This window comes from Hyla sarda, chromosome 8 (genome assembly GCF_029499605.1).
Source record: "Hyla sarda isolate aHylSar1 chromosome 8, aHylSar1.hap1, whole genome shotgun sequence".
Taxonomy (NCBI): Eukaryota; Metazoa; Chordata; class Amphibia; order Anura; family Hylidae; genus Hyla; species Hyla sarda.
Window position 1 is genome coordinate 12,751,135 of NC_079196.1, and position 27,009 is coordinate 12,778,143.

General features: G+C 47.6%; 1 protein-coding gene across 1 annotated transcript in view; it reads right to left on the reverse strand.

Moving 5' to 3' along the window:
• Window positions 1-3,837: 3,837 nt before the first annotated feature.
• The window catches only part of LOC130283809 (protein mono-ADP-ribosyltransferase PARP14-like), a 62,835-nt gene continuing 39,663 nt past the window's right edge, over window positions 3,838-27,009 (reverse strand). The window contains 8 exon segments of the mRNA XM_056533318.1: window positions 3,838-4,736; window positions 7,550-7,724; window positions 16,023-16,159; window positions 18,810-19,415; window positions 22,223-22,432; window positions 22,703-22,882; window positions 25,640-25,702; window positions 26,365-26,514. Coding sequence (XP_056389293.1) covers window positions 4,447-4,736; window positions 7,550-7,724; window positions 16,023-16,159; window positions 18,810-19,415; window positions 22,223-22,432; window positions 22,703-22,882; window positions 25,640-25,702; window positions 26,365-26,514 — 1,811 coding nt within the window. The 3' untranslated portion in view covers window positions 3,838-4,446.

Genomic DNA, 27,009 nt, shown 5'->3' on the forward strand with positions numbered 1-27,009 from the left:
ACATGCTCCCTGAAACGGGTATTTAATGCGCGCATTGTGCAGCCTAAATCGTTTGGATGGGCGCACAATAGCAAACACCACCTCTAAAGTTCGTCAGCAGATGCTGTTTTGTATTTTTATGGGGACATCTCCTAAAGCAAAAATTTTTCTCTTCCACAAGCATAAAGGGGCACCACAAACAAGATCCATATCTAAAGTTACCTGTGGGATAGGTTTTGTGAAGACAATTTTGTTTCTTTTTGTTGTGGGCGAATTAACTTGGTACAAGAGTATCTCTGATATTCTGGCATCTATTAAAGGAGATCAATGTTTGTTTCCCAATGTCCTTTAAATCAGTGGTTCTCAACCTTTTTGGCGACTGTACCCCCAAATGCTGAAAGTATGTGCGCGGGTACCCCTCACGCGGAATTTTCACGCGAGAGGCACCCGCGGACAAAAGGTGTGCTTACCTTTATACTAATGCGATACTGAATCCCCTTGTGCCATTATTCCCCCTCCTCCATATTAATCCCCTTGTGTCATTATTCCCCCCTCCCTCTAATCCCCTCGTGCCATTATTCCCCTCCTCCATATTAATCCCCTTGTGTCATTATTCCCCTCCTCCATATTAATCCCCTTGTGTCATTATTCCCCCCCTCCCTCTAATCCCCTTGTGTCATTATTCCCCCTCCCTCTAATCCCCTCGTGCCATTATTCCCCCCTCCATCTTAATCCCCTCGTGCCATTATTCCCCCCCTCCATCTTAATCCCCTTGTGCCATTATTCCCCCCTCCATCTTAATCCCCTCGTGCCATTATTCCCCCCCTCCATCTTAATCCCCTTGTGCCATTATTCCCCCCCTCCATCTTAATCCCCTCGTGCCATTATTCCCCCATCTTAATCCCCTCGTGCCATTATTCCCCTCCTCCATTTTAATCCTCGTGCCATTATTCCCCCCTCCATCTTAATCCCCTCGTGCCATTATTCCCCCCCTCCATCTTAATCCCCTCGTGCCATTATTCCCCCATCTTAATCCCCTCGTGCCATTATTCCCCCCCTCCATCTTAATCCCCTCGTGCCATTATTCCCCCATCTTAATCCCCTCGTGCCATTATTCCCCCCCTCCATCTTAATCCCCTCGTGCCATTATTCCCCTCCTCCATCTAAATCCCCTCGTGCCATTATACCCCTCCTCCATCTTAATCCCCTCGTGCCATTATTCTCCCCCCCATTTTAATCCCCTCGTGCCATTATTCTCCCCCCCCATTTTAATCCCCTCGTGCCATTATTCCCCCCTCCATTTTAATCCCCTCGTGCCATTATTCCCCTCCTCCATTTTAATCCCCTCGTGCCATTATTCCCCTCCTCCATCTTAATCCCCTCATGCCATTATTCCCCTCCTCCATCTTAATCCCCTCGTGCCATTATTCCCCTCCTCCATCTTAATCCCCTCGTGCCATTATTCCCATCCTCCATCTTAATCCCCTCGTGCCATTATTCTCCCCTCCATCTTAATCCCCTCGTGCCATTATTCCCCTCCTCCATTTTAATCCCCTCGTGCCATTATTCCCCTCCTCCATCTTAATCCCCTCATGCCATTATTCCCCTCCTCCATCTTAATCCCCTCGTGCCATTATTCCCCTCCTCCATCTTAATCCCTCGTGCCATTATTCCCCTCCTCCATTTTAATGCCCTCGTGCCATTATTCCCATCCTCCATCTTAATCCCCTCGTGCCATTATTCCCCCCCTCCATCTTAATCCCCTCGTGCCATTATTCCCCTCCTCCATCTTAATCCCCTCGAGCCATTATTCTCCCTCCATCTTAATCCCCTCGTGCCATTATTCCCCTCCTCCATCTTAATCCCCTCGTGCCATTATTCCCCTCCTCCATTTTAATCCCCTCGTGCCATTATTCCCCTCCTCCATTTTAATCCCCTCGTGCCATTATTCCCCTCCTCCATCTTAATCCCCTCGAGCCATTATTCTCCCTCCATCTTAATCCCCTCGTGCCATTATTCCCCTCCTCCATCTTAATCCCCTCGTGCCATTATTCCCCTCCTCCATTTTAATCCCCTCGTGCCATTATTCCCCTCCTCCATTTTAATCCCCTCGAGCCATTATTCTCCCATCTTAATCCCCTTGTGCCATTATTATCCGATAAAGCAAAAGGAAATCAGAGGGAGGGGGGGAATAATGGCACAAAGGGATCAGAGGGAGGAGAGAATTATGGAACAAGGGGATAAAGATGGAGGTGGGGGGGATAATCAATACCCCCCCCCCCCATCTTAATCCCTCTGTGCTATAATTCCCCCATTCCTCTGATACGCTTTTGCCATTACCCTCTCTCCCCCTCAATCTTGATGCCCTTGTGCCGTTATTTCTCTCCCCCCCCCCCCCCCCCCCCCACACATCCCCCTGGGCTATATATATCATCCCTCCCTCCCATGCACTCAGTTTTTACTTTTTTTTTACATTACCCGGCTCCCAGAGTCCCCTTCCCGGAGTCCCATTCGGCGCCGCACAGAAGGGTGACGTCCTCCTGCGCTGTGGGGCACCTCTGTATGATGTCAAGGGACGTCACACGTCTCCCCAGCAACAACGCAGCTCCCGTAAAGTAGCTGTGGCCACGATTCTTTACTGAGAGCTGCCGCGGCCATTCATTTGTCAGCACCCTGCGTACCCCCACACAACCGGTGGCATACCCCTAGAGGTACCTGTACCACCAGCTGAGAACCCCTGCTTTAAATCAGCATCGTTTTGCACAGTGTACCAATGTTTATTAATGACCACCACAGTGGTGTGAAACAGCGGCGGTAACTACAGCTTTTTTCTCAGTGTCCTGTCCGATCCTGTCGGATTTTTTATCTGCAGGAAAATAATAATGTACCAGAGCACAATTTGTGGCATTCTCCTAGCATTTGTGAATTGTTCAAGGATTTTCCATGTCTCTATCACTCAATCCTTTCTTCTCATGTAAGCTGAACTGTGTGGTTCGAGTATGTTGAGGCAGTGAAGTTGTGCCACCCTCTGTATCTTTGTTGCCCGAATATGCTTATTTTAAAGTGTAAGGTGAGAGCAAGATTGAATGAGCGGAGAAAGACCAACTCCTTGAAGTTGCCCCACATCACCTGCTAGGGTAGTATGTGTGCAGCATTTTTTATTTTTTTTTTCAATTAAAAAACACCACTGTAGTTTTTTTATTTTACTTTTAACCAGTAGAATAACATCACCTCTGTATAAAGCTGAAGAAAACACAAGATGGGCTAAACAGCATCCTAGCAAAGCTTCACTATCCCTGATGACACAGTTGGTACTGTGAAACATGTTGGAAGGGCTTTGTTAAATGGTTTTTAAATGCAGCCCAAGCATTGTTTATCATATACACTGCAGAACTGGTTATTTTAAAGTTTATCTTGAAAAAGAAAATTCCTTTTAATAAAAAATAAAGTATACAGATTTTAGGCTGAAAAAACATATCCCAGTTGAGCCTTACTATCCCTGATGATGCAGTTGGTGCTGTGAAACATGTTGGGGAGGCGTAGGTAAATGTTTTTTAAATACAGACCATATAGTGTTTATACACTGCAGGACTGTTTTTTGTCTTGAAAACCAAATTTCTTTTAATAAAGAGATAATAAAAGTATACATTTACATCTGCAGTTTTTACATCTTTGAATATTTATAGAAATGCCAGAAAAAAGAACGTAGGCAGTAAGTGACACACTAAAGAATTATAATTTTTTTCTATGCAGAAAAAGTACTGTTGCTCAGTAACTGGGTGTGTGGAGAAATACAATGGTCATTTCCCTTAAGTCCATACTGACACACAGAGAGAGAAGAGGTCTGAAAAAGCCAACTCCAGAGGTAACCATAGTACCCTGTGTTATAGTGTTTATGTTGTCCATCAGTCTGCATCAGTAGTCTCCAAACTGTGGCCCTCCAACGGCTGTCCAGGTATGCAGGGTGTTGTAGTTTTGCAACATCTGGAGGGCCACAGTTTGGAGATCACTAGTCTATACAAATAATGTAAGGCAAGATGGAAGAAACTTTCGAACATATCAAGGGCTTTTGAGGTGTGTAGAGGTAAACCCCATCCCGCTCTAGTGCAAAATAGAAAAGCAGAGGGAGGACAGCCCTAAATAATAGAATAAGGGTGAAAGGTCGGTCCACCTATTTGTAATATGCAAGGAGGGAAGAATAAGATGTTGTCGCGAAGATGGCGGCATAATAGTATAATGAAATGTCCAAAAAGACTTCCTCAAGTGGTACCAACCACCAGTACTGATGGATGGCTAAACGAGTCTCCTGAAGATCCACGGGCGCCAATCACAGCGTGCAGATTTTTCGTAGTTGTATTTATTGTTAATTAGTAGTGCAGCACAGTGTGTGACCCAGTGACTTATGGTTTCTAACTTAAATGTAAAAGAAAACTTTACAGTAAACAAAAAAGAAAAAAATAATTATGATCATTTACTGAAGGTGATGAGATACTCGGGATACGCCTGGATGTCATGGAATATCACAAACATGGTAGGATTGGCCTCGTTGTCTGTGACGCTGTCATACAGGTCAGTAGAGTTAGATGAGTTCTTAGCCGGAGGAGCCACCATTCCTGACTGTCCCCGACAGAAGACTCCAGTAAGGACCCGGGCCAGGTACATGTATTTAAGGCCACCTGGATCTGGTTTGGAGTACTGGTCATGTGCAGAATAATTGGAATTCACCGCAAAATATGTTCCATTTCCATAACAGGCCGCTGTGCAATGAGAAATAAGAATGTGTTATACAAAACATATTCCTGAGTAGGTCCCTGATTTTCATATATCCCATGTATTCCTACTAGGGCCCCTGACTGTCATATATCCCATGTATTCCTACCAGGGCCCCTGACTGTCATATATCCCATGTATTCCTCCCATGGATCCTGACTGTCATATATACCATATATTCCTACCAGGGTCACTGACCTATCCCATGTGTTTATCCAAAGGCCCCTGACTGTCATATATCCAGGGCTCAAGTCCGGCAGGAATGCCTGTGGGAACTGAGTTCCTGCACTTTTTCTACAGCAGGAACACAGTTCCCATTAGCAAACGTCCTGCAGGACCAGCCCTAGAGTGGAAATCTTGTATGAGGACACACACTTTTTTCCAAAGGACTTATATATCATGTATTCCTACTAGGGCCCCTGACTGTCATATATCTCATGTATTCCTACCAGGGCCCCTGACTGTCATATATCCCATGTATTCCTACCAGGGCCCCTGACTGTCATATATCCCATGTATTCCTACCAGGGCCACTGACTGTCATATATCACATGTATTCCTACCAGGGCCCCTGACTGTCATATATCCCATGTATTCCTACCAGGGCCCCTGACTGTCATATATCCCATGTATTCCTACCAGGGCCACTGACTGTCATATATCTCATGTATTCCTACCAGGGCCCCTGACTGTCATATATCCCATGTATTCCTACCAGGGCCCCTGACTGTCCTATATCTCATGTATTCCTACCAGGGCCCCTGACTGTCATATATCTCATGTATTCCTACCAGGGCCACTGACTGTCATATATCCCATGTATTCCTACCAGGGCCACTGACTGTCATATATCCCATGTATTCCTACCAGGGCCCCTGACTGTCATATATATCATGTATTCCTACCAGGGCCCCTGACTGTCATATATCCTATGTATTCCTACTAGGGCCCCTGACTGTCATATATCTCATGTATTCCTACCAGGGCCCCTGACTGTCATATCCCATGTATTCCTACCAGGGCCCCTGACTGTCATATATCACATGTATTCCTACCAGGGCCCCTGACTGTCATATATCACATGTATTCCTACCAGGGCCCCTGACTGTCATATCCCATGTATTCCTACCAGGGCCCCTGACTGTCATATATCACATGTATTCCTACCAGGGCCCCTGACTGTCATATATATCATGTATTCCTACCAGGGCCCCTGACTGTCATATCCCATGTATTCCTACCAGGGCCCCTGACTGTCATATATCCCATGTATTCCTACCAGGGCCCCTGACTTTCATATATCACATGTATTCCTACCAGGGCCCCTGACTGTCATATCCCATGTATTCCTACCAGGGCCCCTGACTGTCGTATATCTCATGTATTCCTACCAGGGCCCCTGACTGTTATATATCCCATGTATTCCTACCAGGGCCCCTGACTGTCATATATCCCATGTATTCCTACCAGGGCCCCTGACTGTCATATATCCCATGTATTCCTACCAGGGCCCCTGACTGTCATATATCCCATGTATTCCTACCAGGGCCCCTGACTGTCATATATCCCATGTATTCCTACCAGGGCCCCTGACTGTCATATCCCATGTATTCCTAACAGGGCCCCTGACTGTCATATATCCCATGTATTCCTACCAGGGCCCCTGAGTGTCATATCCCATGTATTCCTACTAGGGCCCCTGACTGTCATATCCCATGTATTCCTACCAGGGCCCGAGTGTCATATATCACATATATTCCTACCAGGGCCCCTGACTGTCATATATCCCATGTATTCCTACCAGGGCCCCTGACTGTCATATATCACATGTATTCCTACCAGGGCCCCTGACTGTCATATATCCCATGTATTCCTACCAGGGCCCCTGACTGTCATATATCTCATGTATTCCTACCAGGGCCCCTGACTGTCATATATCACATGTATTCCTACCAGGGCCCCTGACTGTCATATATCACATGTATTCCTACCAGGGCCCCTGACTGTCATATATCTCATGTATTCCTACCAGGGCCCCTGACTGTCCTATATCCCATGTATTCCTACCAGGGCCCCTGACTGTCATATATCTCATGTATTCCTACCAGGGCCCCTGACTGTCATATATCTCATGTATTCCTACCAGGGCCCCTGACTGTCATATATCACATGTATTCCTACCAGGGCCCCTGACTGTCATATATCACATGTATTCCTACCAGGGCCCCTGACTGTCATATATCCCATGTATTCCTACCAGGGCCCCTGACTGCCATATATCCCATGTATTCCTACCAGGGCCCCTGACTGTCATATATCTCATGTATTCCTACCAGGGCCCCTGACTGTCATATATCCCATGTATTCCTACCAGGGCCCCTGACTGTCATATATCACATGTATTCCTACCATGGCCCCTGACTGTCATATATCCCATGTATTCCTACCAGGGCCCCTGACTGTCATATATCCCATGTATTCCTACCAGGGCCCCTGACTGTCATATCCCATGTATTCCTACCAGGGCCCCTGACTGTCATATATCTCATGTATTCCTACCAGGGCCCCTGACTGTCATATCCCATGTATTCCTACCAGGGCCCCTGACTGTCATATATCCCATGTATTCCTACCAGGGCCCCTGACTGTCATATATCCCATGTATTCCTACCAGGGCCCCTGACTGTCATATATCCCATGTATTCCTACCAGGGCCCCTGACTGTCAGATATTCCTTGTATCCCACACTGGGCCCCTCATTGTCATTTCCCATGTATCCCTTGCTGTTCATTTATCTCACCATTCCTCCCTGCGTAGCTTCGGTTGAATCCATTTTGGTTCACATTTTTTATGGAGTTGGAGTCAGTCCCGTGGAAGAGCTGCCTCTCGTTGGTCGTTGTCTTGGTCTTGGTGTCGATCGCCTGTTTCTTTATCTGGTAGTTCATCCACAGGTCCTTGTTCTGAATTCTCTCTATCTGCAGAGACAGGAGTGTGAGGTCAGTGCGGCCGCAACGCCTCCGGTGAGACAAAACTCCAGCACCTGGCTGGTTACGATGATATATCAGCGCCATTTGTTATATATGGTGTGCCCTCTGCTCCCGAGGTATCACACACCTTTCACATTAACCCAGTGTTACCCAACTAGTGTGCCTCCAACTGTAACAAAACTACAATTCCCAGCATACCCCGACAATTATTTTTTAAATTCTGCCTAATCGCAGTGAATTTTTGATGATTACCTTCCACTGTGGCAACCTGTATATTCCGCTCCCGCCTGTTCATACAATGTGTTTTTAATCCTGCCTGTTACCGCAAACAATCTGTCACAACTTTTAGAGATAGCTTAGAATGTAGGTAAATAAGAATGTCTCACCAAGCTTTTCCTGAAATGCATATCTGAACCCTCAGGTACTATGGAAAGGTCACAGGGCACTGATGGGCACTAACTTTGCACAAGGTACTAAGGCAGCTGTGTATCTGGTCCTACTGACAGATTCACCCCAAGCTATAGGAATAGTAGGACTTCTAAGTGGCGTAGCACAGTGGCCATAGTATGTGCACTACATACCGCTGCATCTACAAGACTACTTATGGTGAGGGTGGAGTCAGCAGCGCAGCAGTGTCGGACACCAGAGGCTGCACACAGTACAGTCATGGCCGTAAATGTTGGCACCCCTGAAATTTTTTTAAGAAAATGAAGTATTTCTCACAGAAAAGGATTGCAGTAACACATGTTTGCTATACACATGTGTGTTCCCTTTGTGTGTATTGGAACTAAACCAAAAAAGGGAGGGAAAAAAGCAAATTGGACATAATGTCCCCAAACTCCAAAAATGGGCTGGACAAAATTATTGGCACCCTTAAGTTAATAGTTGGTTGAATACCCTTTGGAAAAAATAAGTGAAATCAGTGTCTTCCTATAACCATCAATAAGCTTCTTACGCCTCTCAGCCGGGAATGTTGGACCACTCTTCCTTTGCAAACTGCTCCAGGTCTCTTATTCCAGGCGCCTTTTCCCAACAGTAATTATAAGATCTCTCCACAGGTGATCAATGGGATTTAGATCTGGACTCATTGCTGCCACTTCAGAACTCTCCAGCGCTTTGTTGTCGTCCATTTCTGGGGGCTTTTTGACGTATGTTTGGGGTCATTGTCCTGCTGGAAGACCCAAGATCTAGGACACAAACCCAGCTTTCTGACACTGGGCTGTACAGTGCGACCCAAAATCCATTGGTAATTCTCAGATTTCATGATGTCTTGTCCCCCAGTGCCAGAGGCAGCAAAACAACCCAAAACATCATTGACCTCCACCATATTTCACTGTAGGTACTGTGTTCTTTTCTTTGTAGGCCTCATTCTGTTTTCGGTAAACAGTAGAATGATGTGTTTTACCAAAAAGCTCTATATTGGTCTCCTCTGTCCACAAGACGTTTTCCCAGAAGGATTTTGGTTACTCAAGTTCATTTTGGCAAAATGTAGTCTTGCTTTTTTATGTCTCTGTGTCAGCAGTGGGGTCCTCCTGGGTCTCCTCCATAGTGGGGTCCTCCTGGGTCTCCTCCATAGCGTTTCCTTTCACTTAAATGTTGACAGTTTGCGCTGACACTGATGCTCCCTGAGCCGGCAGGACAGCTTGAATATCTTTGGAACTTGTTTGGGGCTGCTTATCCACCATCTGGACTATCCTGCGTTGACACCTTTCATCAATTTTTCTCTTCCGTCCACACCCAGGGAGATTATCTACAGTGCCATGGGTTGAAAACTTCATGATAATGTTGCGCACTGTGGACAAAGGCAAATTCTAACCTTGAGATTGTTGATATTTTCCCACAATTTTGGTTCTCAAGTCCTCAGACAGTTCTCTTCTCCTCATTCTGTTGTCCATGCTTAGTGTGGTACACACAGACACACAATGCGAAGACTAAGTGAACTTCTCTCCTTTTTATCTGCTTTCAGGTGGGATTTTTATATTACCCACACCTGTTACTTGCCTCAGGTGAGTATAAAGGAGCATCACATGCTTGAAACAATCTTATTTTTCCACAATTTTGAAAGGGTTCAATGTCTAGCCCATTTTTGGAGTTTGGTGACATTATGTCCAATTTGCTTTTTTTCCTCCCTTTTTTGGTTTAGTTCCAATACACACAAAGGGAATAAACATGTGTATAGCAAAACATGTGTTACTGCAATCCTTTCCTGTTAGAAATACATTTTATAGAAACATTTCAGGGGGGCCAACATTTACAGCCATGACTGTATGTCTCAGACACAGTATTAGTTTTCAACTCTTCCTAATGAGTTTCTGTTACGCCGAGCGCTCCGGGTCCCCGCTCCTCCCCGGAGCGCTCGCTACACTCTCTCCGCTGCAGCGCTCCGGTCAGATCCACTGACCCGGGGCGCTGCGATTCTGCCTCCAGCCGGGATGCGATTCGCGATGCGGGTAGCGCCCGCTCGCGATGCGCACCCCGGCTCCCGTACCTGACTCGCTCTCCCTCGGTCCTGTCCCGGCGCGCGCGGCCCCGCTCCCTAGGGCGCGCGCGCGCCGGGTCTTTGCGATTTAAAGGGCCACTGCGCCGCTGATTGGCGCAGTGATTCCAATCAGTGTCTTCACCTGTGCACTTCCCTATATCACCTCACTTCCCCTGCACTTCCCTGCCGGATCTTGTTGCCATTGTGCCAGTGAAAGCGTTCCTTGTGTGTTCCTAGCCTGTGTTCCAGACCTCCTGCCGTTGCCCCTGACTACGATCCTTGCTGCCTGCCCCGACCTTCTGCTACGTCCGACCTTGCTTCTGTCTACTCCCTTGTACCGCGCCTATCTTCAGCAGCCAGAGAGGTGAGCCGTTGCTAGTGGATACGACCTGGTCACTACCGCCGCAGCAAGACCATCCCGCTTTGCGGCGGGCTCTGGTGAAAACCAGTAGTGACTTAGAACCGATCCACTAGCACGGTCCACGCCAATCCCTCTCTGGCACAGAGGATCCACTACCTGCCAGCCGGCATCGTGACAGTAGATCCGGCCATGGATCCCGCTGAAGTTCCTCTGCCAGTTGTCGCTGACCTCACCACGGTGGTCGCCCAGCAGTCACAACAGATAGCGCAACAAGGCCAACAGCTGTCTCAACTGACCGTTATGCTACAACAGTTACTACCACAGCTTCAGCAGTCATCTCCTCCGCCAGCTCCTGCACCTCCTCCGCAGCGAGTGGCCGCTCCTGGGCTACGCCTATCCTTGCCGGATAAATTTGATGGGGACTCTAAGTTTTGCCGTGGCTTTCTTTCCCAATGTTCCCTGCATCTGGAGATGATGTCGGACCTGTTTCCCACTGAAAGGTCTAAGGTGGCTTTCGTAGTCAGCCTTCTGTCCGGAAAAGCCCTGTCATGGGCCACACCGCTCTGGGACCGCAATGACCCCGTCACTGCCTCTGTACACTCCTTCTTCTCGGAAATCCGAAGTGTCTTTGAGGAACCTGCCCGAGCCTCTTCTGCTGAGACTGCCCTGTTGAACCTGGTCCAGGGTAATTCTTCCGTTGGCGAGTATGCCGTACAATTCCGTACTCTTGCTTCAGAATTATCCTGGAATAATGAGGCCCTCTGCGCGACCTTTAAAAAAGGCCTATCCAGCAACATTAAAGATGTTCTGGCCGCACGAGAAATTCCTGCTAATCTACATGAACTTATTCACCTAGCCACTCGCATTGACATGCGTTTTTCCGAAAGGCGTCAGGAGCTCCGCCAAGATATGGACTCTGTTCGCACGAGGCGTTTCTTCTCCTCGGCTCCTCTCTCCTCTGGCACCCTGCAATCTGTTCCTGTGCCTCCCGCCGTGGAGGCTATGCAGGTCGACCGGTCTCGCCTGACACCTCAAGAGAGGACACGACGCCGCATGGAGAACCTCTGCCTGTACTGTGCTAGTACCGAACACTTCCTGAGGGATTGTCCTATCCGTCCTCCCCGCCTGGAAAGACGTCCGCTGACTCCGCACAAAGGTGAGACAGTCCTTGATGTCTACTCTGCTTCTCCACGTCTTACTGTGCCTGTGCGGATGTCTGCCTCTGCCTTCTCCTTCTCTACTGTGGCCTTCTTGGACTCTGGATCTGCAGGAAATTTTATTTTGGCCTCTCTCGTCAACAAGTTCAACATCCCAGTGACCAGTCTCGCCAGACCCCTTTACATCAATTGTGTAAACAATGAAAGATTGGACTGTACCATACGCTTCCGCACGGAGCCCCTTCTAATGAGCATCGGATCTCATCACGAGAGGATTGAACTTTTGGTCCTCCCCAATTGCACCTCGGAAATTCTCCTTGGACTTCCCTGGCTTCAACTTCATTCCCCAACCCTGGATTGGTCCACTGGGGAGATCAAGAGTTGGGGGCCCTCTTGTTCCAAGGACTGTCTAAGACCGGTTCCCAGTAACCCTTGCCGTGACTCTGTGGTTCCCTCAATAACCGGTCTCCCTAAGGCCTATATGGACTTCGCGGATGTTTTCTGCAAAAAACAAGCTGAGACTCTACCTCCTCACAGGCCTTTTGATTGCCCTATCGACCTCCTCCCGGGCACTACTCCACCCCGGGGCAGAATTTATCCTCTCTCTGCCCCAGAGACTCTTGCCATGTCTGAGTATGTCCAGGAAAATTTAAAAAAGGGCTTTATCCGTAAATCCTCCTCTCCTGCCGGAGCCGGATTTTTCTTTGTGTCCAAAAAAGATGGCTCCCTACGTCCTTGCATTGACTACCGCGGTCTTAATAAAATCACGGTTAAGAACCGCTACCCCCTACCCCTCATCTCTGAACTCTTTGATCGCCTCCAAGGTGCCCACATCTTTACTAAATTGGACTTAAGAGGCGCCTATAACCTCATCCGCATCAGAGAGGGGGATGAGTGGAAAACGGCGTTTAACACCAGAGATGGACACTTTGAGTATCTGGTCATGCCCTTTGGCCTGTGCAACGCCCCTGCTGTCTTCCAAGACTTTGTTAACGAAATTTTTCGTGATCTGTTATACTCCTGTGTTGTTGTATATCTGGACGATATCCTAATTTTTTCTGCCAATCTAGAAGAACACCGCCAGCATGTCCGTATGGTTCTTCAGAGACTTCGTGACAATCAACTCTATGCTAAAATTGAGAAATGTCTGTTTGAATGCCAATCTCTTCCTTTTCTAGGATATTTAGTCTCTGGCCAGGGACTACTAATGGATCCAGACAAACTCTCTGCCGTCTTAGATTGGCCACGCCCCTCCGGACTCCGTGCTATCCAACGCTTTTTGGGGTTCGCCAATTATTACAGGCAATTTATTCCACATTTTTCTACCGTTGTGGCTCCTATCGTGGCTTTAACCAAAAAAAATGCCGATCCCAAGTCTTGGCCTCCTCAAGCGGAAGACGCCTTTAAACGACTCAAGTCTGCCTTTTCTTCGGCTCCCGTGCTCTCCAGACCTGACCCTTCCAAACCCTTCCTACTGGAGGTTGATGCCTCCTCAGTGGGAGCTGGAGCTGTTCTTTTACAAAAAAATTCTTCCGGGCATGCTGTCACTTGTGGTTTTTTTTCTAGGACCTTCTCTCCGGCGGAGAGGAACTACTCCATCGGGGATCGAGAGCTTCTTGCCATTAAATTAGCACTTGAGGAATGGAGGCATCTGCTGGAGGGATCAAGATTTCCAGTTATTATTTACACCGACCACAAGAACCTCTCCTACCTCCAGTCTGCCCAACGGCTGAATCCTCGCCAGGCCCGGTGGTCTCTGTTCTTTGCCCGATTTAATTTTGAGATTCACTTTCGTCCTGCCGATAAGAACATTAGGGCCGATGCTCTCTCTCGTTCCTCGGATGCCTCTGAAGTTGAACTCTCTCCACAACACATCATTCCACCTGACTGCCTGATCTCCACTTCTCCAGCCTCCATCAGGCAAACTCCTCCAGGAAAGACCTTTGTTTCTCCACGCCAACGCCTCGGAATCCTCAAATGGGGTCACTCCTCCCATCTCGCTGGTCATGTGGGCATCAAGAAATCTGTGCAACTCATCTCCCGCTTCTATTGGTGGCCGACTCTGGAGACGGATGTTGTGGACTTTGTGCGAGCCTGCACTATCTGTGCCCGGGATAAGACTCCTCGCCAGAAGCCCGCTGGTTTTCTTCATCCCCTGCCTGTCCCCGAACAGCCTTGGTCTCTGATTGGTATGGATTTTATTACTGATTTACCCCCTTCCCGTGGCAACACTGTTATTTGGGTGGTCGTTGATCGATTCTCCAAAATGGCACATTTCATTCCTCTTCCTGGTCTTCCTTCAGCGCCTCAGTTGGCTAAACAATTTTTTGTACACATTTTTCGTCTTCACGGGTTGCCTACGCAGATCGTCTCGGATAGAGGCGTCCAATTCGTGTCTAAATTCTGGAGGGCTCTCTGTAAACAACTCAAAATTAAATTAAATTTTTCTTCTGCATATCATCCCCAGTCCAATGGACAAGTAGAAAGAATTAACCAAGTCTTGGGTGATTATTTGCGACATTTTGTTTCCTCCCGCCAGGATGACTGGGCAGATCTCCTTCCATGGGCCGAATTCTCGTATAACTTCAGAATCTCTGAATCTTCCTCTAAATCCCCATTTTTCGTGGTGTACGGCCGTCACCCTCTTCCTCCCCTCCCTACCCCCTTGCCCTCTGGTCTGCCCGCTGTGGATGAAATTTCTCGTGACCTTTCCATTATATGGAGAGAGACCCAAAATTCTCTCTTACAGGCTTCATCACGCATGAAGAAGTTCGCGGATAAGAAAAGAAGAGCTCCCCCCGTTTTTTCCCCTGGAGACAAGGTATGGCTCTCCGCTAAATATGTCCGCTTCCGTGTCCCTAGCTACAAGTTGGGACCACGCTATCTTGGTCCTTTCAAAATTTTGTGTCAAATTAATCCTGTCTCTTACAAACTTCTTCTTCCTCCTTCTCTTCGTATCCCTAATGCCTTTCACGTCTCTCTTCTTAAACCACTCATCCTCAACCGTTTTTCTCCCAAATCTGTTCCTCCCACTCCTGTTTCCGGCTCCTCGGACATCTTCTCTGTCAAAGAGATCTTAGCCTCTAAAAAGGTCAGAGGGAAAACTTTTTTTTTAGTGGACTGGGAGGGTTGTGGTCCTGAAGAGAGATCCTGGGAACCTGAGGACAACATCCTAGATAAAAGTCTGCTCCTCAGGTTCTCAGGCCCTAAGAAGAGGGGGAGACCCAAGGGGGGGGGTACTGTTACGCCGAGCGCTCCGGGTCCCCGCTCCTCCCCGGAGCGCTCGCTACACTCTCTCCGCTGCAGCGCTCCGGTCAGATCCACTGACCCGGGGCGCTGCGATTCTGCCTCCAGCCGGGATGCGATTCGCGATGCGGGTAGCGCCCGCTCGCGATGCGCACCCCGGCTCCCGTACCTGACTCGCTCTCCCTCGGTCCTGTCCCGGCGCGCGCGGCCCCGCTCCCTAGGGCGCGCGCGCGCCGGGTCTTTGCGATTTAAAGGGCCACTGCGCCGCTGATTGGCGCAGTGATTCCAATCAGTGTCTTCACCTGTGCACTTCCCTATATCACCTCACTTCCCCTGCACTTCCCTGCCGGATCTTGTTGCCATTGTGCCAGTGAAAGCGTTCCTTGTGTGTTCCTAGCCTGTGTTCCAGACCTCCTGCCGTTGCCCCTGACTACGATCCTTGCTGCCTGCCCCGACCTTCTGCTACGTCCGACCTTGCTTCTGTCTACTCCCTTGTACCGCGCCTATCTTCAGCAGCCAGAGAGGTGAGCCGTTGCTAGTGGATACGACCTGGTCACTACCGCCGCAGCAAGACCATCCCGCTTTGCGGCGGGCTCTGGTGAAAACCAGTAGTGACTTAGAACCGATCCACTAGCACGGTCCACGCCAATCCCTCTCTGGCACAGAGGATCCACTACCTGCCAGCCGGCATCGTGACAGTTTCGTTGTGCTCAAGATGCCATATGAGCTAAATAAGGGAAAGTGGCTTCACATTTTTGCAAGAACATATAACAGACAGTGGCGTCTGCTTTGCGGTGCAGATGGGTGCTGGATTAGCGGGACCAGCAGGTAGTTTGTGACTGCATGCTCCCACCTGCAACATACTTAATACCGCCTGCACCCATGGGATCCCAATACAGTCCTCTACTGTTTTGATTTAAAACAGCCTTAATAAATTTTGGCCAGTGTCCCCTTTATATAGTGTAATCTGACCATGTGGCCCAACCGACCATGAAGGTTTGTACACCCCGGATGTAAGAGCAGGTAAGTGGAAGGAAAATTACATTGACTATTTTCATCTGACATGACTTTCTGAATTGCCTCTCGACATCCGTATATTCTTGGCTTCCAGGCATTAATTGAACCACAGTCAAATCGCTGGTTGTCATCGGTGTCCAGGTGGTCGGCAGCTCAAACTGTCCTATAACAGAAAAAGCATATCAGTCTTTTAGGATTTTTACTTAAGTGTTTATTAGGACAGTAGTATATGTCCGGCCCAAACATGTCCCAGCACATGGGCTACCATACTGGTGGATCCGACGAGAATCCCAATGAGAAAATGCCATAGCAAATAAGGAGATCCTGATGACATGAGCAGAGGTTGGGGAAGATGGAGCGGGAAGGTCAGGTGGGTAAGTAAAGAATAAATTGGAGGTGGGATTCCTGAGGTGGATTAAAGGTGGGGTGGGGTTCTGGACCTTTTTTTTCTTCATTTATAGTTCACTGTCCTGCTAATTTTTGTTTAAATTTTTCAGAGGAATTTAGCTATAAACTTATGAATGAATGGGGGAATGAGGCTTCTCAGTCAGGAAACTGTAGTGAATAAATATCTGTCCTGTATAGCTCTTAGGGGTGTGAATCGCCAATAATTTGGCGATTCGATTCGAATCGCGATACCAGGGTGGCGATTCGATATATCACAATATATCGCGATACTGTTATGTTGGCGATATATCACGATATATCGTGATATTCCCTATTAAAAGCTTGGGAAAACGTATTCTAGCTGAGAAAGAACAAGATCCCGCGAGAGTTGTCCTGTGAGTGCGTACGTTCTCCTTCCTGTTTGTTCTGAGTCTGTAGTCTCGCGGTAGCAGCCTGCGAGTGGGACAGAGCTGATAACAGGTACACTGCCAACTAGTGGTCAGGAGTTTAAGTGTTATAAAAAAAATAAGACAGAAATAGGACTGTGACTCAGTGAGTGAAATACAATAAATGTTAATTATAATAATTTATAAAAAAAATCGATTCTCAGAATTTTAAAATCGATTCAGTATCGCGGAACAAAAAAAATCGCGATAATCGCGCGAATCGATTTTTTCTTACATCCCTAATAGCTCTAGAGGTCCCAGTTAAACATATTTGTAATGGCCAACCAAAGAGTGGTCAGAAACATCTGTGACACAGTGATAGTAATAGTGGTTAGGAATCACTGTATTTCCCAATGTACCTGTCACATACAGAAATAATTAAAATAGCTGGAGAGACTTAGCTTGCTAGGGACTGTGGGGCCTTTATCCCGTTGCTGGGCCAATTCAGCTTTTCAGATTAGCCCAAGGGGTCAGCACAGGTGCTGAAGACAGCTACTCACCGGGTTCTAAAACTAGCTGTAACTCAGTCTGCAGGTTAAGACTATGAAGAATCTGACCCTCTGATGGTAGTTTTAATCCGGAAGGCTGCAGCTTCATAAAGAGGACATCATGATTGGTGTGAGGAAAACATTTGTTGACACTTGTATAGACAGGGATGATTTATTGATAGTCAGTTCTGGAAAAGCAGGAACTATTTTATGTTTTTTATGTGTGAAGGCTGTATTTATTCTAGTAGTTCGGTGAACAGTGGACCTCACTCCGTTCAGATACATAATGTATGAAGAAGCTCCGTTATTATTGTAGACTGGCCATTCATTGCAAAAATATTTTTTAACCCCCTTCCCTCAATAAAAATTCTAATCACCACCTTTTCTTATTTGCCAAAAAATGTAAAAATAAATAAATATATTTCTCAAAACTATTAAATCATCACATTCCTGATCCCACATGGTAAACGGCGTAAATGTAAAAAAATTGCAAACGGCAAAATTACAGATTTTTGGTTCACATTAAAAAAAACTAAATTGTTACGCCGAGCGCTCCGGGTCCCCGCTCCTCCCCGGAGCGCTCGCAGCGTTCTCTCATTCGCAGCGCCCCGGTCAGACCTGCTGACCGGGTGCGCTGCGATATTACTCCCAGCCGGGATGCGATTCGCGATGCGGGACGCGCCCGCTCGCGATGCGCATCTCGGCTCCCGTACCTGACCCGTTCCCCGTCTGTGTTGTCCCGGCGCGCGCGGCCCCGCTCCTTAGGGCGCGCGCGCGCCGGGTCTCTGCCATTTAAAGGGCCGCTGCGCCACTGATTGGCGCAGCAGGCCTAATCAGTATTCTCACCTGTGCACTCCCTATTTATACCTCACTTCCCCTGCACTCCCTCGCCGGATCTTGTTGCCATTGTGCCAGTGAAAGCGTTTCCTTGTGTGTTCCTAGCCTGTGTTCCAGACCTCCTGCCGTTGCCCCTGACTACGATCCTTGCTGCCTGCCCTGACCTTCTGCTACGTCCGATCTTGCTCTTGTCTACTCCCTTGTACCGCGCCTATCTTCAGCAGTCAGAGAGGTTGAGCCGTTGCTGGTGGATACGACCTGGTTGCTACCGCCGCTGCAAGACCATCCCGCTTTGCGGCAGGCTCTGGTGAATACCAGTAGTAACTTAGAACCGGTCCACTAGCACGGTCCACGCCAATCCCTCTCTGGCACAGAGGATCCACCTCCAGCCAGCCGAATCGTGACAGAAATTATTTTAAAAAAGTAAATACTACGCAAAAGTGGTACAGATTAAAAAAAATACAGCTCACAGCAACAAAAAAAAAAGAAAAATTGCGCTGGTTGTTATAGAAAAAAAAAACCTGGCTCCTAGATTCAAAGAAAATTTGTCAAGTCCTGCTCTGGGCTAACTGTGGACCGAACCAATGCACAGTCACTACCTACGATAATGGACTGATCCAACACAGGAGCACATAAGCTTTTATCTAGAACATACCATGCTTAGGAACCCGTTCAATCTTCTTTTCATTCCCCCTGGGATCCGTCATAGAATTCAGCTCCATCACCACTGTGTAGGTTACTCCAGACACATCGATCTGTAGAGTTTGAAAGTTTGAACTCTTGGCTTTCTCCAGTTCCAAGTTTGCCATTCGATCAAATGGAACATAATTGGTGCCGTCATGATATTTCCATTCCACCAGGTTACTGCAGAGCTCTGCCTCCCGTTCTTTGGTCTTCTTCTCACGCACCTTCTTGATCATGTCCTGGATTTTGTTGGTCATTTCTAGAACATCCCTGGTGAGACCACTTATTTTTACCGTGGATCCAGGAGATTCGAAAGAAACAAACACTTCAAGTCTCCTTTGATCCTGGGACAGGGTGTGATGGTCCTGATCATCAAACTCCAGGATCCAGTCATCAGTTATCCGGTTCTCGTGCTGTTCCTTCAGTATCAGATCCCGGAGCCAGGTCATTGTGTCTGCCACAGCTTTGCTGGTGTCTGCGCACAGGTGGAATATGGCCGGCTCGATGTTCTCTCGTAACTCAAACGTTTTTGGTTTCTTCTCCTCTCCAGCTTTTGAAGTGAAAAAATTGACGAAAGCTGTGTGACAGTAATAGTAAAGTTATTTGATGATATCACCTTTATAGAAGTAGTCTCAAACAGTTATAGCTCAGCCTTAAAAAACAACTGTAGTGGAACACTTTTATATATTTCCGTGGCCGGGCCTCAAAAATAAGCAAAATAAACTTATACATACCTTCCTACAAGCCCCCGTTGGTCCGGCAGTGCTGATGTCATTCCACTTCCTGGGGACGGGGACGCTGCAGAGTCATCGGCGTATCACCGGCCGCAGCGATGTCCCGCCCCGGCCGGTGATAGGCTGAGCCCACTGTCATGTAAGGAGCTCTGGCCGGCTTCTTACATGACAGTGGGCTCAGCCTATCACCAGCCGGGGCGGGACATCGCTATGGCTGGTGATACGCCGACGACTCTGCAGCGTCCCCAGGAAGTGGAATGACGTCAGCACTGCCGGACCGTGAGTCCTGTGCCGGACCAACTGGGGCTCGTGGGAAGGTATGTACAAGTTTATGTTTTTTATTTTTGAGGCCCAGCCACGGGAATATATAAAAGTGTTCCACTACAGTTGTCCTTTAAAAGAGAACTCCCATCTCATATACTGATGCTAATACTTTATGAATATTTGGGGTTTAACCTCTGGGATCCCACCAATGCAGAGAATGAAGAGGAAGCAGGGTTTATTCTGCTCTGCTGCACTGTTTTCCCCTGCACAGCAGCGCTATCAGCCAGATAGACGTGGAGTTACAGTCGCTCCCATTCACTGCAGTTCCCAAACAGGGGATGGCCGGGGGCGCTGAACAAAAATACACTGAATGAGCTGCGGCACCAAATCAGGCCAGATTAGGGCTATCAGCTACTATCAGGGCATAGGTATTTATGACTGTTGTGTTTAGCTCACAAAGGACGCTCTACATCAGTGGTCTTCAACCTGCGGACCTCCAGATGTTGCAAAACTACAACTCCCAGCATGCTGGCATGCTGGGAGTTGTAGTTTTGAAACATCTGGAGGTCCGCAGGTTGAACACCACTGGTCTACATTAATATGCTGTAACAAAATCTCAGCTGTGCAAGCAGGACTAGCTAAGAATGTTTCTTAAACCCCAGTGAAACTTTTGCAATTAATAAAAAGGACCCAATAGACCAGAGTTTCCCAATCAGTGAACGTCTAGCTGTTGCACAACTACAACTCCCAGCATGCCCAGACAGCCAAAGGCTGTCTGGGCATGCTGAAAGTTGCACTTTTGCAACAGATGGAGATGCACTGTTAGGGAAACGCTGCAATAGAGTGATATGACACACCAAACCAAACAGACTTCTTCATAACGCTTCCCTGCACAGTGGAGCATTCACTTAAAGGGGTACTCTGGAGAAAAACAAAAATGTTTTAAATTAATCTTTGTGAATTACTTCTATTTAAAAATCTTAAAGGAGAAGTCTCATCCTAAAAAATTCTGAAAAATTTATTCCCTATGCGCAAGGGGATAGGGTATAAGTTTTAGATCACGGGGCGTCCAACCGCTGGAGCCCCCCGCAATCTCCCTGGCTCTCCCTGGGAGTGGCACGTCACGATCCCCTCGTCCCCTCCATATATCTCTATGGGAGAGCCCAAAGATAACCGAATGGCTTTCCCATAAAGATATATGGAGAGGATGTGGCAGGGGTTGTAACGCACAGCTCCTGGGAAGAGCCAGGCTCTGTACAGAAGATAGCTGGGGGGCCTCAGTGGTCGACCCCCCTATGATGTAAAACATATCCCCTAGCCATAGGATAGGGGATACGTTTTTCAGAATTTTGTAGGATGAGACATATTTTAATCCTTCCAGTACTTATTAGCTGCTGTATGCTTTACAGGAAGTTGTGTAGTTCTTGCCAGTCTGACCCCAGTGCTCTCTGCTGACACATCTGTCCATGCCAGGAACTGTCCAGAGCAGGTGCAAATCCCCATAGCAAACCTCTCCTACTCCGGACAGTTCCTGACTTGGACAGAGGTGTCAGCAGAGAGCACTGTGGGCAGACTGTAAAGAACTACAAAACTTCCTGTGGAGCATACAGCAGCTGATAAGTACCGGAAGAATTAACATTTTATATAGAAGTAATTTACAGATCTGTATAACTTTCTGGTACCAGTTAAAGGAGAACTCCAGACCATAAAAATTGTCCCCCATAGTGCCGGGAGTAAAAAAAATAAAGATGTACATACCTGCCTCCGGTAACCGGCTCCGGTCTCCGCCGCAATCCACTTTCTGGTTGCCGGTGGTCGGATGAATCAGCCAATCACCAGCCGCAGCGCAGTCTGACTCGGCCGGTGATAGGCTGAGCGGCAGTGTGAGAACGCTTCAGGACACAAAATTCTTCACTACACCGGCACCTGCGGCCGGGGCCGAAAACATCACACTGCCGCTCAGCCTATCACTGGCCGAGTCAGACTGGGCTGCTGCTGGTGATTGGCTGATTCATCCGACCACCGGCAACCAGGAAGTGGATTGCGGCGGAGACCGGAGCCGGGGGAGCGGAGGAAGGTATGTACATCTTTATTTTTTTACTGCTGGCACTATGGGGGACAATTTTTATGGTCCGGAGTTCTCCTTTAATTTGAAAACATTTAGTTTCCTCTGGAGAACCCCTTTAACAAGAGCTGAGCGCCATTGGGAAGGAAAAAGCCTTTCACCTAGAGACCATTACTGCTCATAATGTTATGTCATAGCCGTATTACATTACACTTTGTGATTGGAAAACCCCTTCACTGACAGCAAGCAGAGCTTTTCATTACACAATGATGAAGGTTTATTACCATACCGGTGCTTTCACCTAATATACAGGGGACTTACAGCTTGTCAATCTGGAGATAAATGACGTCTCCTTGGGCAGGTCGCGTCCTTCTCTCTTCTTCATGCTGAGGTAGAAATCATTTACCATATGCTGCTGGAAGACAACCACCTTCACCATCTTGAGACATGGGGCGGATTTGGACTTGGCAAACTCTGTTACAACGTCTAACATGATATCCGCCACCACAGCCGGGGACACACTGGCCACACCTGAGCCACAAAAAGCAAAAATAACCAGATTAATAACATAGAAAAAGTTTCAATTAACAACGCTATCGAGGAGCTAAGGAATTTTTTTTAACAAAATTGGACAAAATGTATGGAAATGACGCATGTGCCATAATATGCTTGGCAAAACTCTCTAGGCTTCTTAGCCACCAGATGGCTTCATATATTTTCTGGTATTCACTTTATGGCGCAGTTTGAGTATCTGGCGGTTATGTCACATAGTAACCAAAGATGGAGGTGATAGAGTCAGACCTGTGCCTATGGCCGGGAACGCCACCGATGAGGCCTGGAGGGTCGCACACTCCTGCAGAGATGTTGTTACAAAGTCTTTGATTTCTTGTGCTGAATTTGTGCCGAAGACATGAACAATATGTTTGCAGAGGAGATTCCCAGCCTGAGTGGTAATATGGTCGCTGTTCTTGTTTAGGGACGCTGTGGATACAATCATTTTATAACAATGTAGTAGAATTAATCACTATAGAGAGATTGCATGATAAATAGCAAGACAATGAAACAATCATGTCACTTCAAACACTAAACTAGATAACAATCCTCCTGTTCCCCCTGTTGCTGATCCTCCTGTTCCCCCTGTTGCTGATCCTCCTGTTCCCCCTGTTGCTGATCCTCCTGCTCTCCCTGCTGATGATCCTCCTGTTCCCCCTGTTGCTGATCCTCCTGCTCTCCCTGCTGATGATCCTCCTGCTCTCCCTGCTGATGATCCTCCTGCTCTCCCTGCTGATGATCCTCCTGCTCTCCCTGCTGATGATCCTCCTGCTCTCCCTGATGATGATCCTCCTGCTCTCCCTGATGATGATCCTCCTGCTCTCCCTGATGATGATCCTCCTGCTCTCCCTGATGATGATCCTCCTGCTCTCCCTGATGATGATCCTCCTGCTCTCCCTGATGATGATCCTCCTGCTCTCCCTGATGATGATCCTTCTGCTGCTCTTCCTGCTGATGATGGTCCTGCTGATCCTTCTGCTCTCCCTGCTGCTGCTGATTCTTCTGCTCTCCCTGCTGCTGATCCTCCTACTCTTCCTGCTGATAATCCTTCAGCTCTCCCTGCTGCTGATTCTTCTACTCTCCCTTCTGGTGATCCTCATGCTCTTCCTGCTGTTGAACCTCCTGCTCTCCGTTCTGCTGCTGATCCTCCTGCTCTCCCTGCTGCTGATTCTCCTGCTCTCCCTGCTGCAGATCCTCCTGCTCTCCCTGCTGCGGATCCTCCTGCTCTCCCTGCTGCTGATCCTCCTGCTCTCCCTGCTGTTGATCTTCATGCTCTCCCTGCTGTTGATCTTCATGCTCTATCTGCTGCTTATCTTTCTGCATTCTCTGCTGCTGAACCCCCTACCTTCCCTGCTGCTGATTATCCTATTTTTCATTTTCAATGAGAAGTCTTGTTACTATAGGTTTATAATCCTCCCTGTCCGCAGATCACAATGACAAAGATAACATACACTGAAAAATGTGTAACGTGACTTAAAGAAGAAGTCCAGTGCTAATAAATTTATTAGCATAAATGTCTGATCATGGGGGGGTCCGACCACTGGGATCCCCGGCTTTGTCTCTGCCTCTCCCAAAGAGATGAATGGAGGGGGCATGTTTGTACCAGTTGACCTGCCGAGTCGGGGGCCCCGTACAGGAGATTGTGGGGGGTCTCAGAGGTGGGACCTTCCCGCGATCAGACAATTATCCCCTATCCTGTGTATAGGGCATACATTTCTTAGCACTGGACTTTTTTAAGACCTCCACTTCCAGGTGCTCTGTACAGGTAGATTTCATGACATAAGTAATGGCTTCATCTACTCCTGGCAGTTACATTTACGCCCTTCTTTGGACTTCAGGATGTTTCACTTTATACGGGAATTAATGCTTTTACTCATCCAAGTGATTTTGAGACAGTTTTTCCAATTCACATTATTTAGTAACATAGTTTATGTTAGTGGCAAATTTTGGTCTATACACATAATTTATGTTTATTGTCATAATTGGTCAATATACATACATTTCTTCAATTATAAGACCAATATTCATTCCATACAAATTTGTAAACAATTAACCTATACTATATGTCTACTTTCTTCAACACTTTTTTAGACATTAAAACATTATGACCTCATTTTGGAGACTACACCCTTCAATGAATTTATCTAGGGGTATACTGAGCATTTTGACCCCACAGGTATCCTAAATAGCATTTATTTATCGGGGTCTCCTCCCATGGTCAGGATGATGGATCTGGCTTGATTACAACACTGTAAGGGATATCTGTTGGGATCAGGGAAAGCTCCAATCCCAGGAGACTAAGGTAGGAGGGCAGCTATTACAGCCATCCTCCCACCAGTGGATGACAATTCCTGTGACTTAAAGGGGTACTCCGCCCCTAGACATCTTATCCCCTATCCAAAGGGGGGTCCAGCTGCTGGGGCTCTCCACGACCTTCCGCAGCAAAACGGACGCGGGTTCCTGCAACAGTGGTCGTGAGGCTATAGCCACGCCCCCTTGTGACGTGATGCCATGCCCCCTCCATTCATGTCTATCAGAGGGAGCCGACACGCCCCCTCCCATAGACATGAATGGAGCAGGGGTGGTGTCATGTCACCGGGGGGGGGCGTGGCCGTAACATCACGATCATGGCCTCTGGCTCTGAGTGTTCTGTACATACAATTAAAGTATCCCTTTAATAATATGTCAATGTGTATAGACTACATACAGCTCTGGACATTCTATAACATTAGGATGTGGAAAGAATTTAAAGGCCAGTCTCAAATTAGTGTAACACGTGCAGACTACAACAGCTGCAAATCCCAGCCGGACCCCATGTCTACAGGAGCAATCTAACTGCTTGGGGGTATTGTTAGTCTGAGCCTTTAGACTTGAACGGAAAGAGTCTCCTAGGACTGTATCCACCTTTTCCAGCCCACCGGAGCACCTGAAAGCTGAACTAATTTATGCAGGAAAAGTCAGCGAGCCGAGAAGTTCGTGACGAATTGAATTTACTGTAAGTTCGCTCATCTCTAATTGCCATTTTTGTGTACACAAGATATTGGCAAAAAAAATGTTTTTTTTTATCATTTCCCACACAGAAGGTGCTGTTGGCTATGCTACATATTTGGAGCGGCTGTGCACCAGATTTCTACTAAATAGTTGCTGTTTCTAATCTGCATCTGGGAGCGATAAATGATGTCTTACCGAGCTGAGCGCATTCGCCCTGTACACTTGGCCCTGCCGCCTCCAGGATAGATTTAGAGACACCTGCAAGAAAACAAAAATCAATTATGAATGTGTATAAAGAGTGTATTAAAACAATAAAATGTGCACCCTGTTCTCCCCCTCACTGTCAAGTGGCCCCTTGTCCTCTCACTGTCCTGTGACCCTTCCCCAACCACTGCCATTTTATCCCTGTTTCTTCACTCATGTAATCCCTGTCCCTTCACCATTTGTCATGCAATGCCGTTCCCTTTCCCACACACCATCATGTCACCTATCCCTTCCCCAGTCATGTGAACCCTGTTCTTCCCCTACTCACCATCATGTGATCCCTGTCCCTTCCTTGCTCACCTCCATCATCCCTTAACTATTCCCTTATAGTAATTATTCTTTATATAGCGCACACAGATTCCACAGCGCTGTACACTCAAACTGGTCCCTATCCTGATTAAGCTCACAATCTAAACCTATTACTATGGTTTTCTTTTGAAGTGTGGGAGGAAGTACCGGAGAACCCAAAGGAAACCCACACAAAGAACATACAAACTCTTTGCAAATGTTGTCCTTGGTGGAATATGAACCCAGGACCCCAGAGCTGTAAGGCAACAGTGCTAACTACCGAGCCACCATGCTGCCCACTTAGTATAGATAAGAGGCCACAACCCAAGCTATTCCTGCACATGTAGTATAGCCGGTCTGATCAATACCTGATGCGAGGTTAAATGTCTGGTTGGTTGAGTTGACAATGACATCAGTGTCTTCCTTGGTTATGTCACCTGTCTTCACCTGATAGGTGATGGATCCGACCAGCATTTCATGAAGTCCCAGACTTTGAGTTTTTACTGCTCCGAAGAAAGCTGCAGGGAGGGAGATGAATGAGAAGGAAGATTATACATAACCTGCAAGGCAATCACTGGGCAAATGTACGGAAGTAAAAACAAAAGGAGAATTTATAGTCAGACCACGAATAGCGGCCATTACTGTGAAGCCTTCCACCATCATCCCATTCCACACATTGCCATCAGATCTTATGGGTGTTCTGTTGTATGGCAGGTCAATAAAGAAGAACTCAAAACATAACTAACACTACCTGCGAATAATGTTGGACTGGTGGGGACCCAGATACGGGTTGGACTATGCTACTTCTCAGCAATACACAGTGACCCCCCAACCTACGATGGCCACGACATACGATAATTTCATCATACGATGGCCTCTCAGCGGCAGCATCAACATACGATGCTTTTGTATGTCGGGGCCATCGCATAAACGGCTATCCGGCAGCGCAGACTGCTTCAGTTGCCACTGGATAGCCGTTTACGGTGCCCCGTGAGCTCCGGTGATGGTTACTT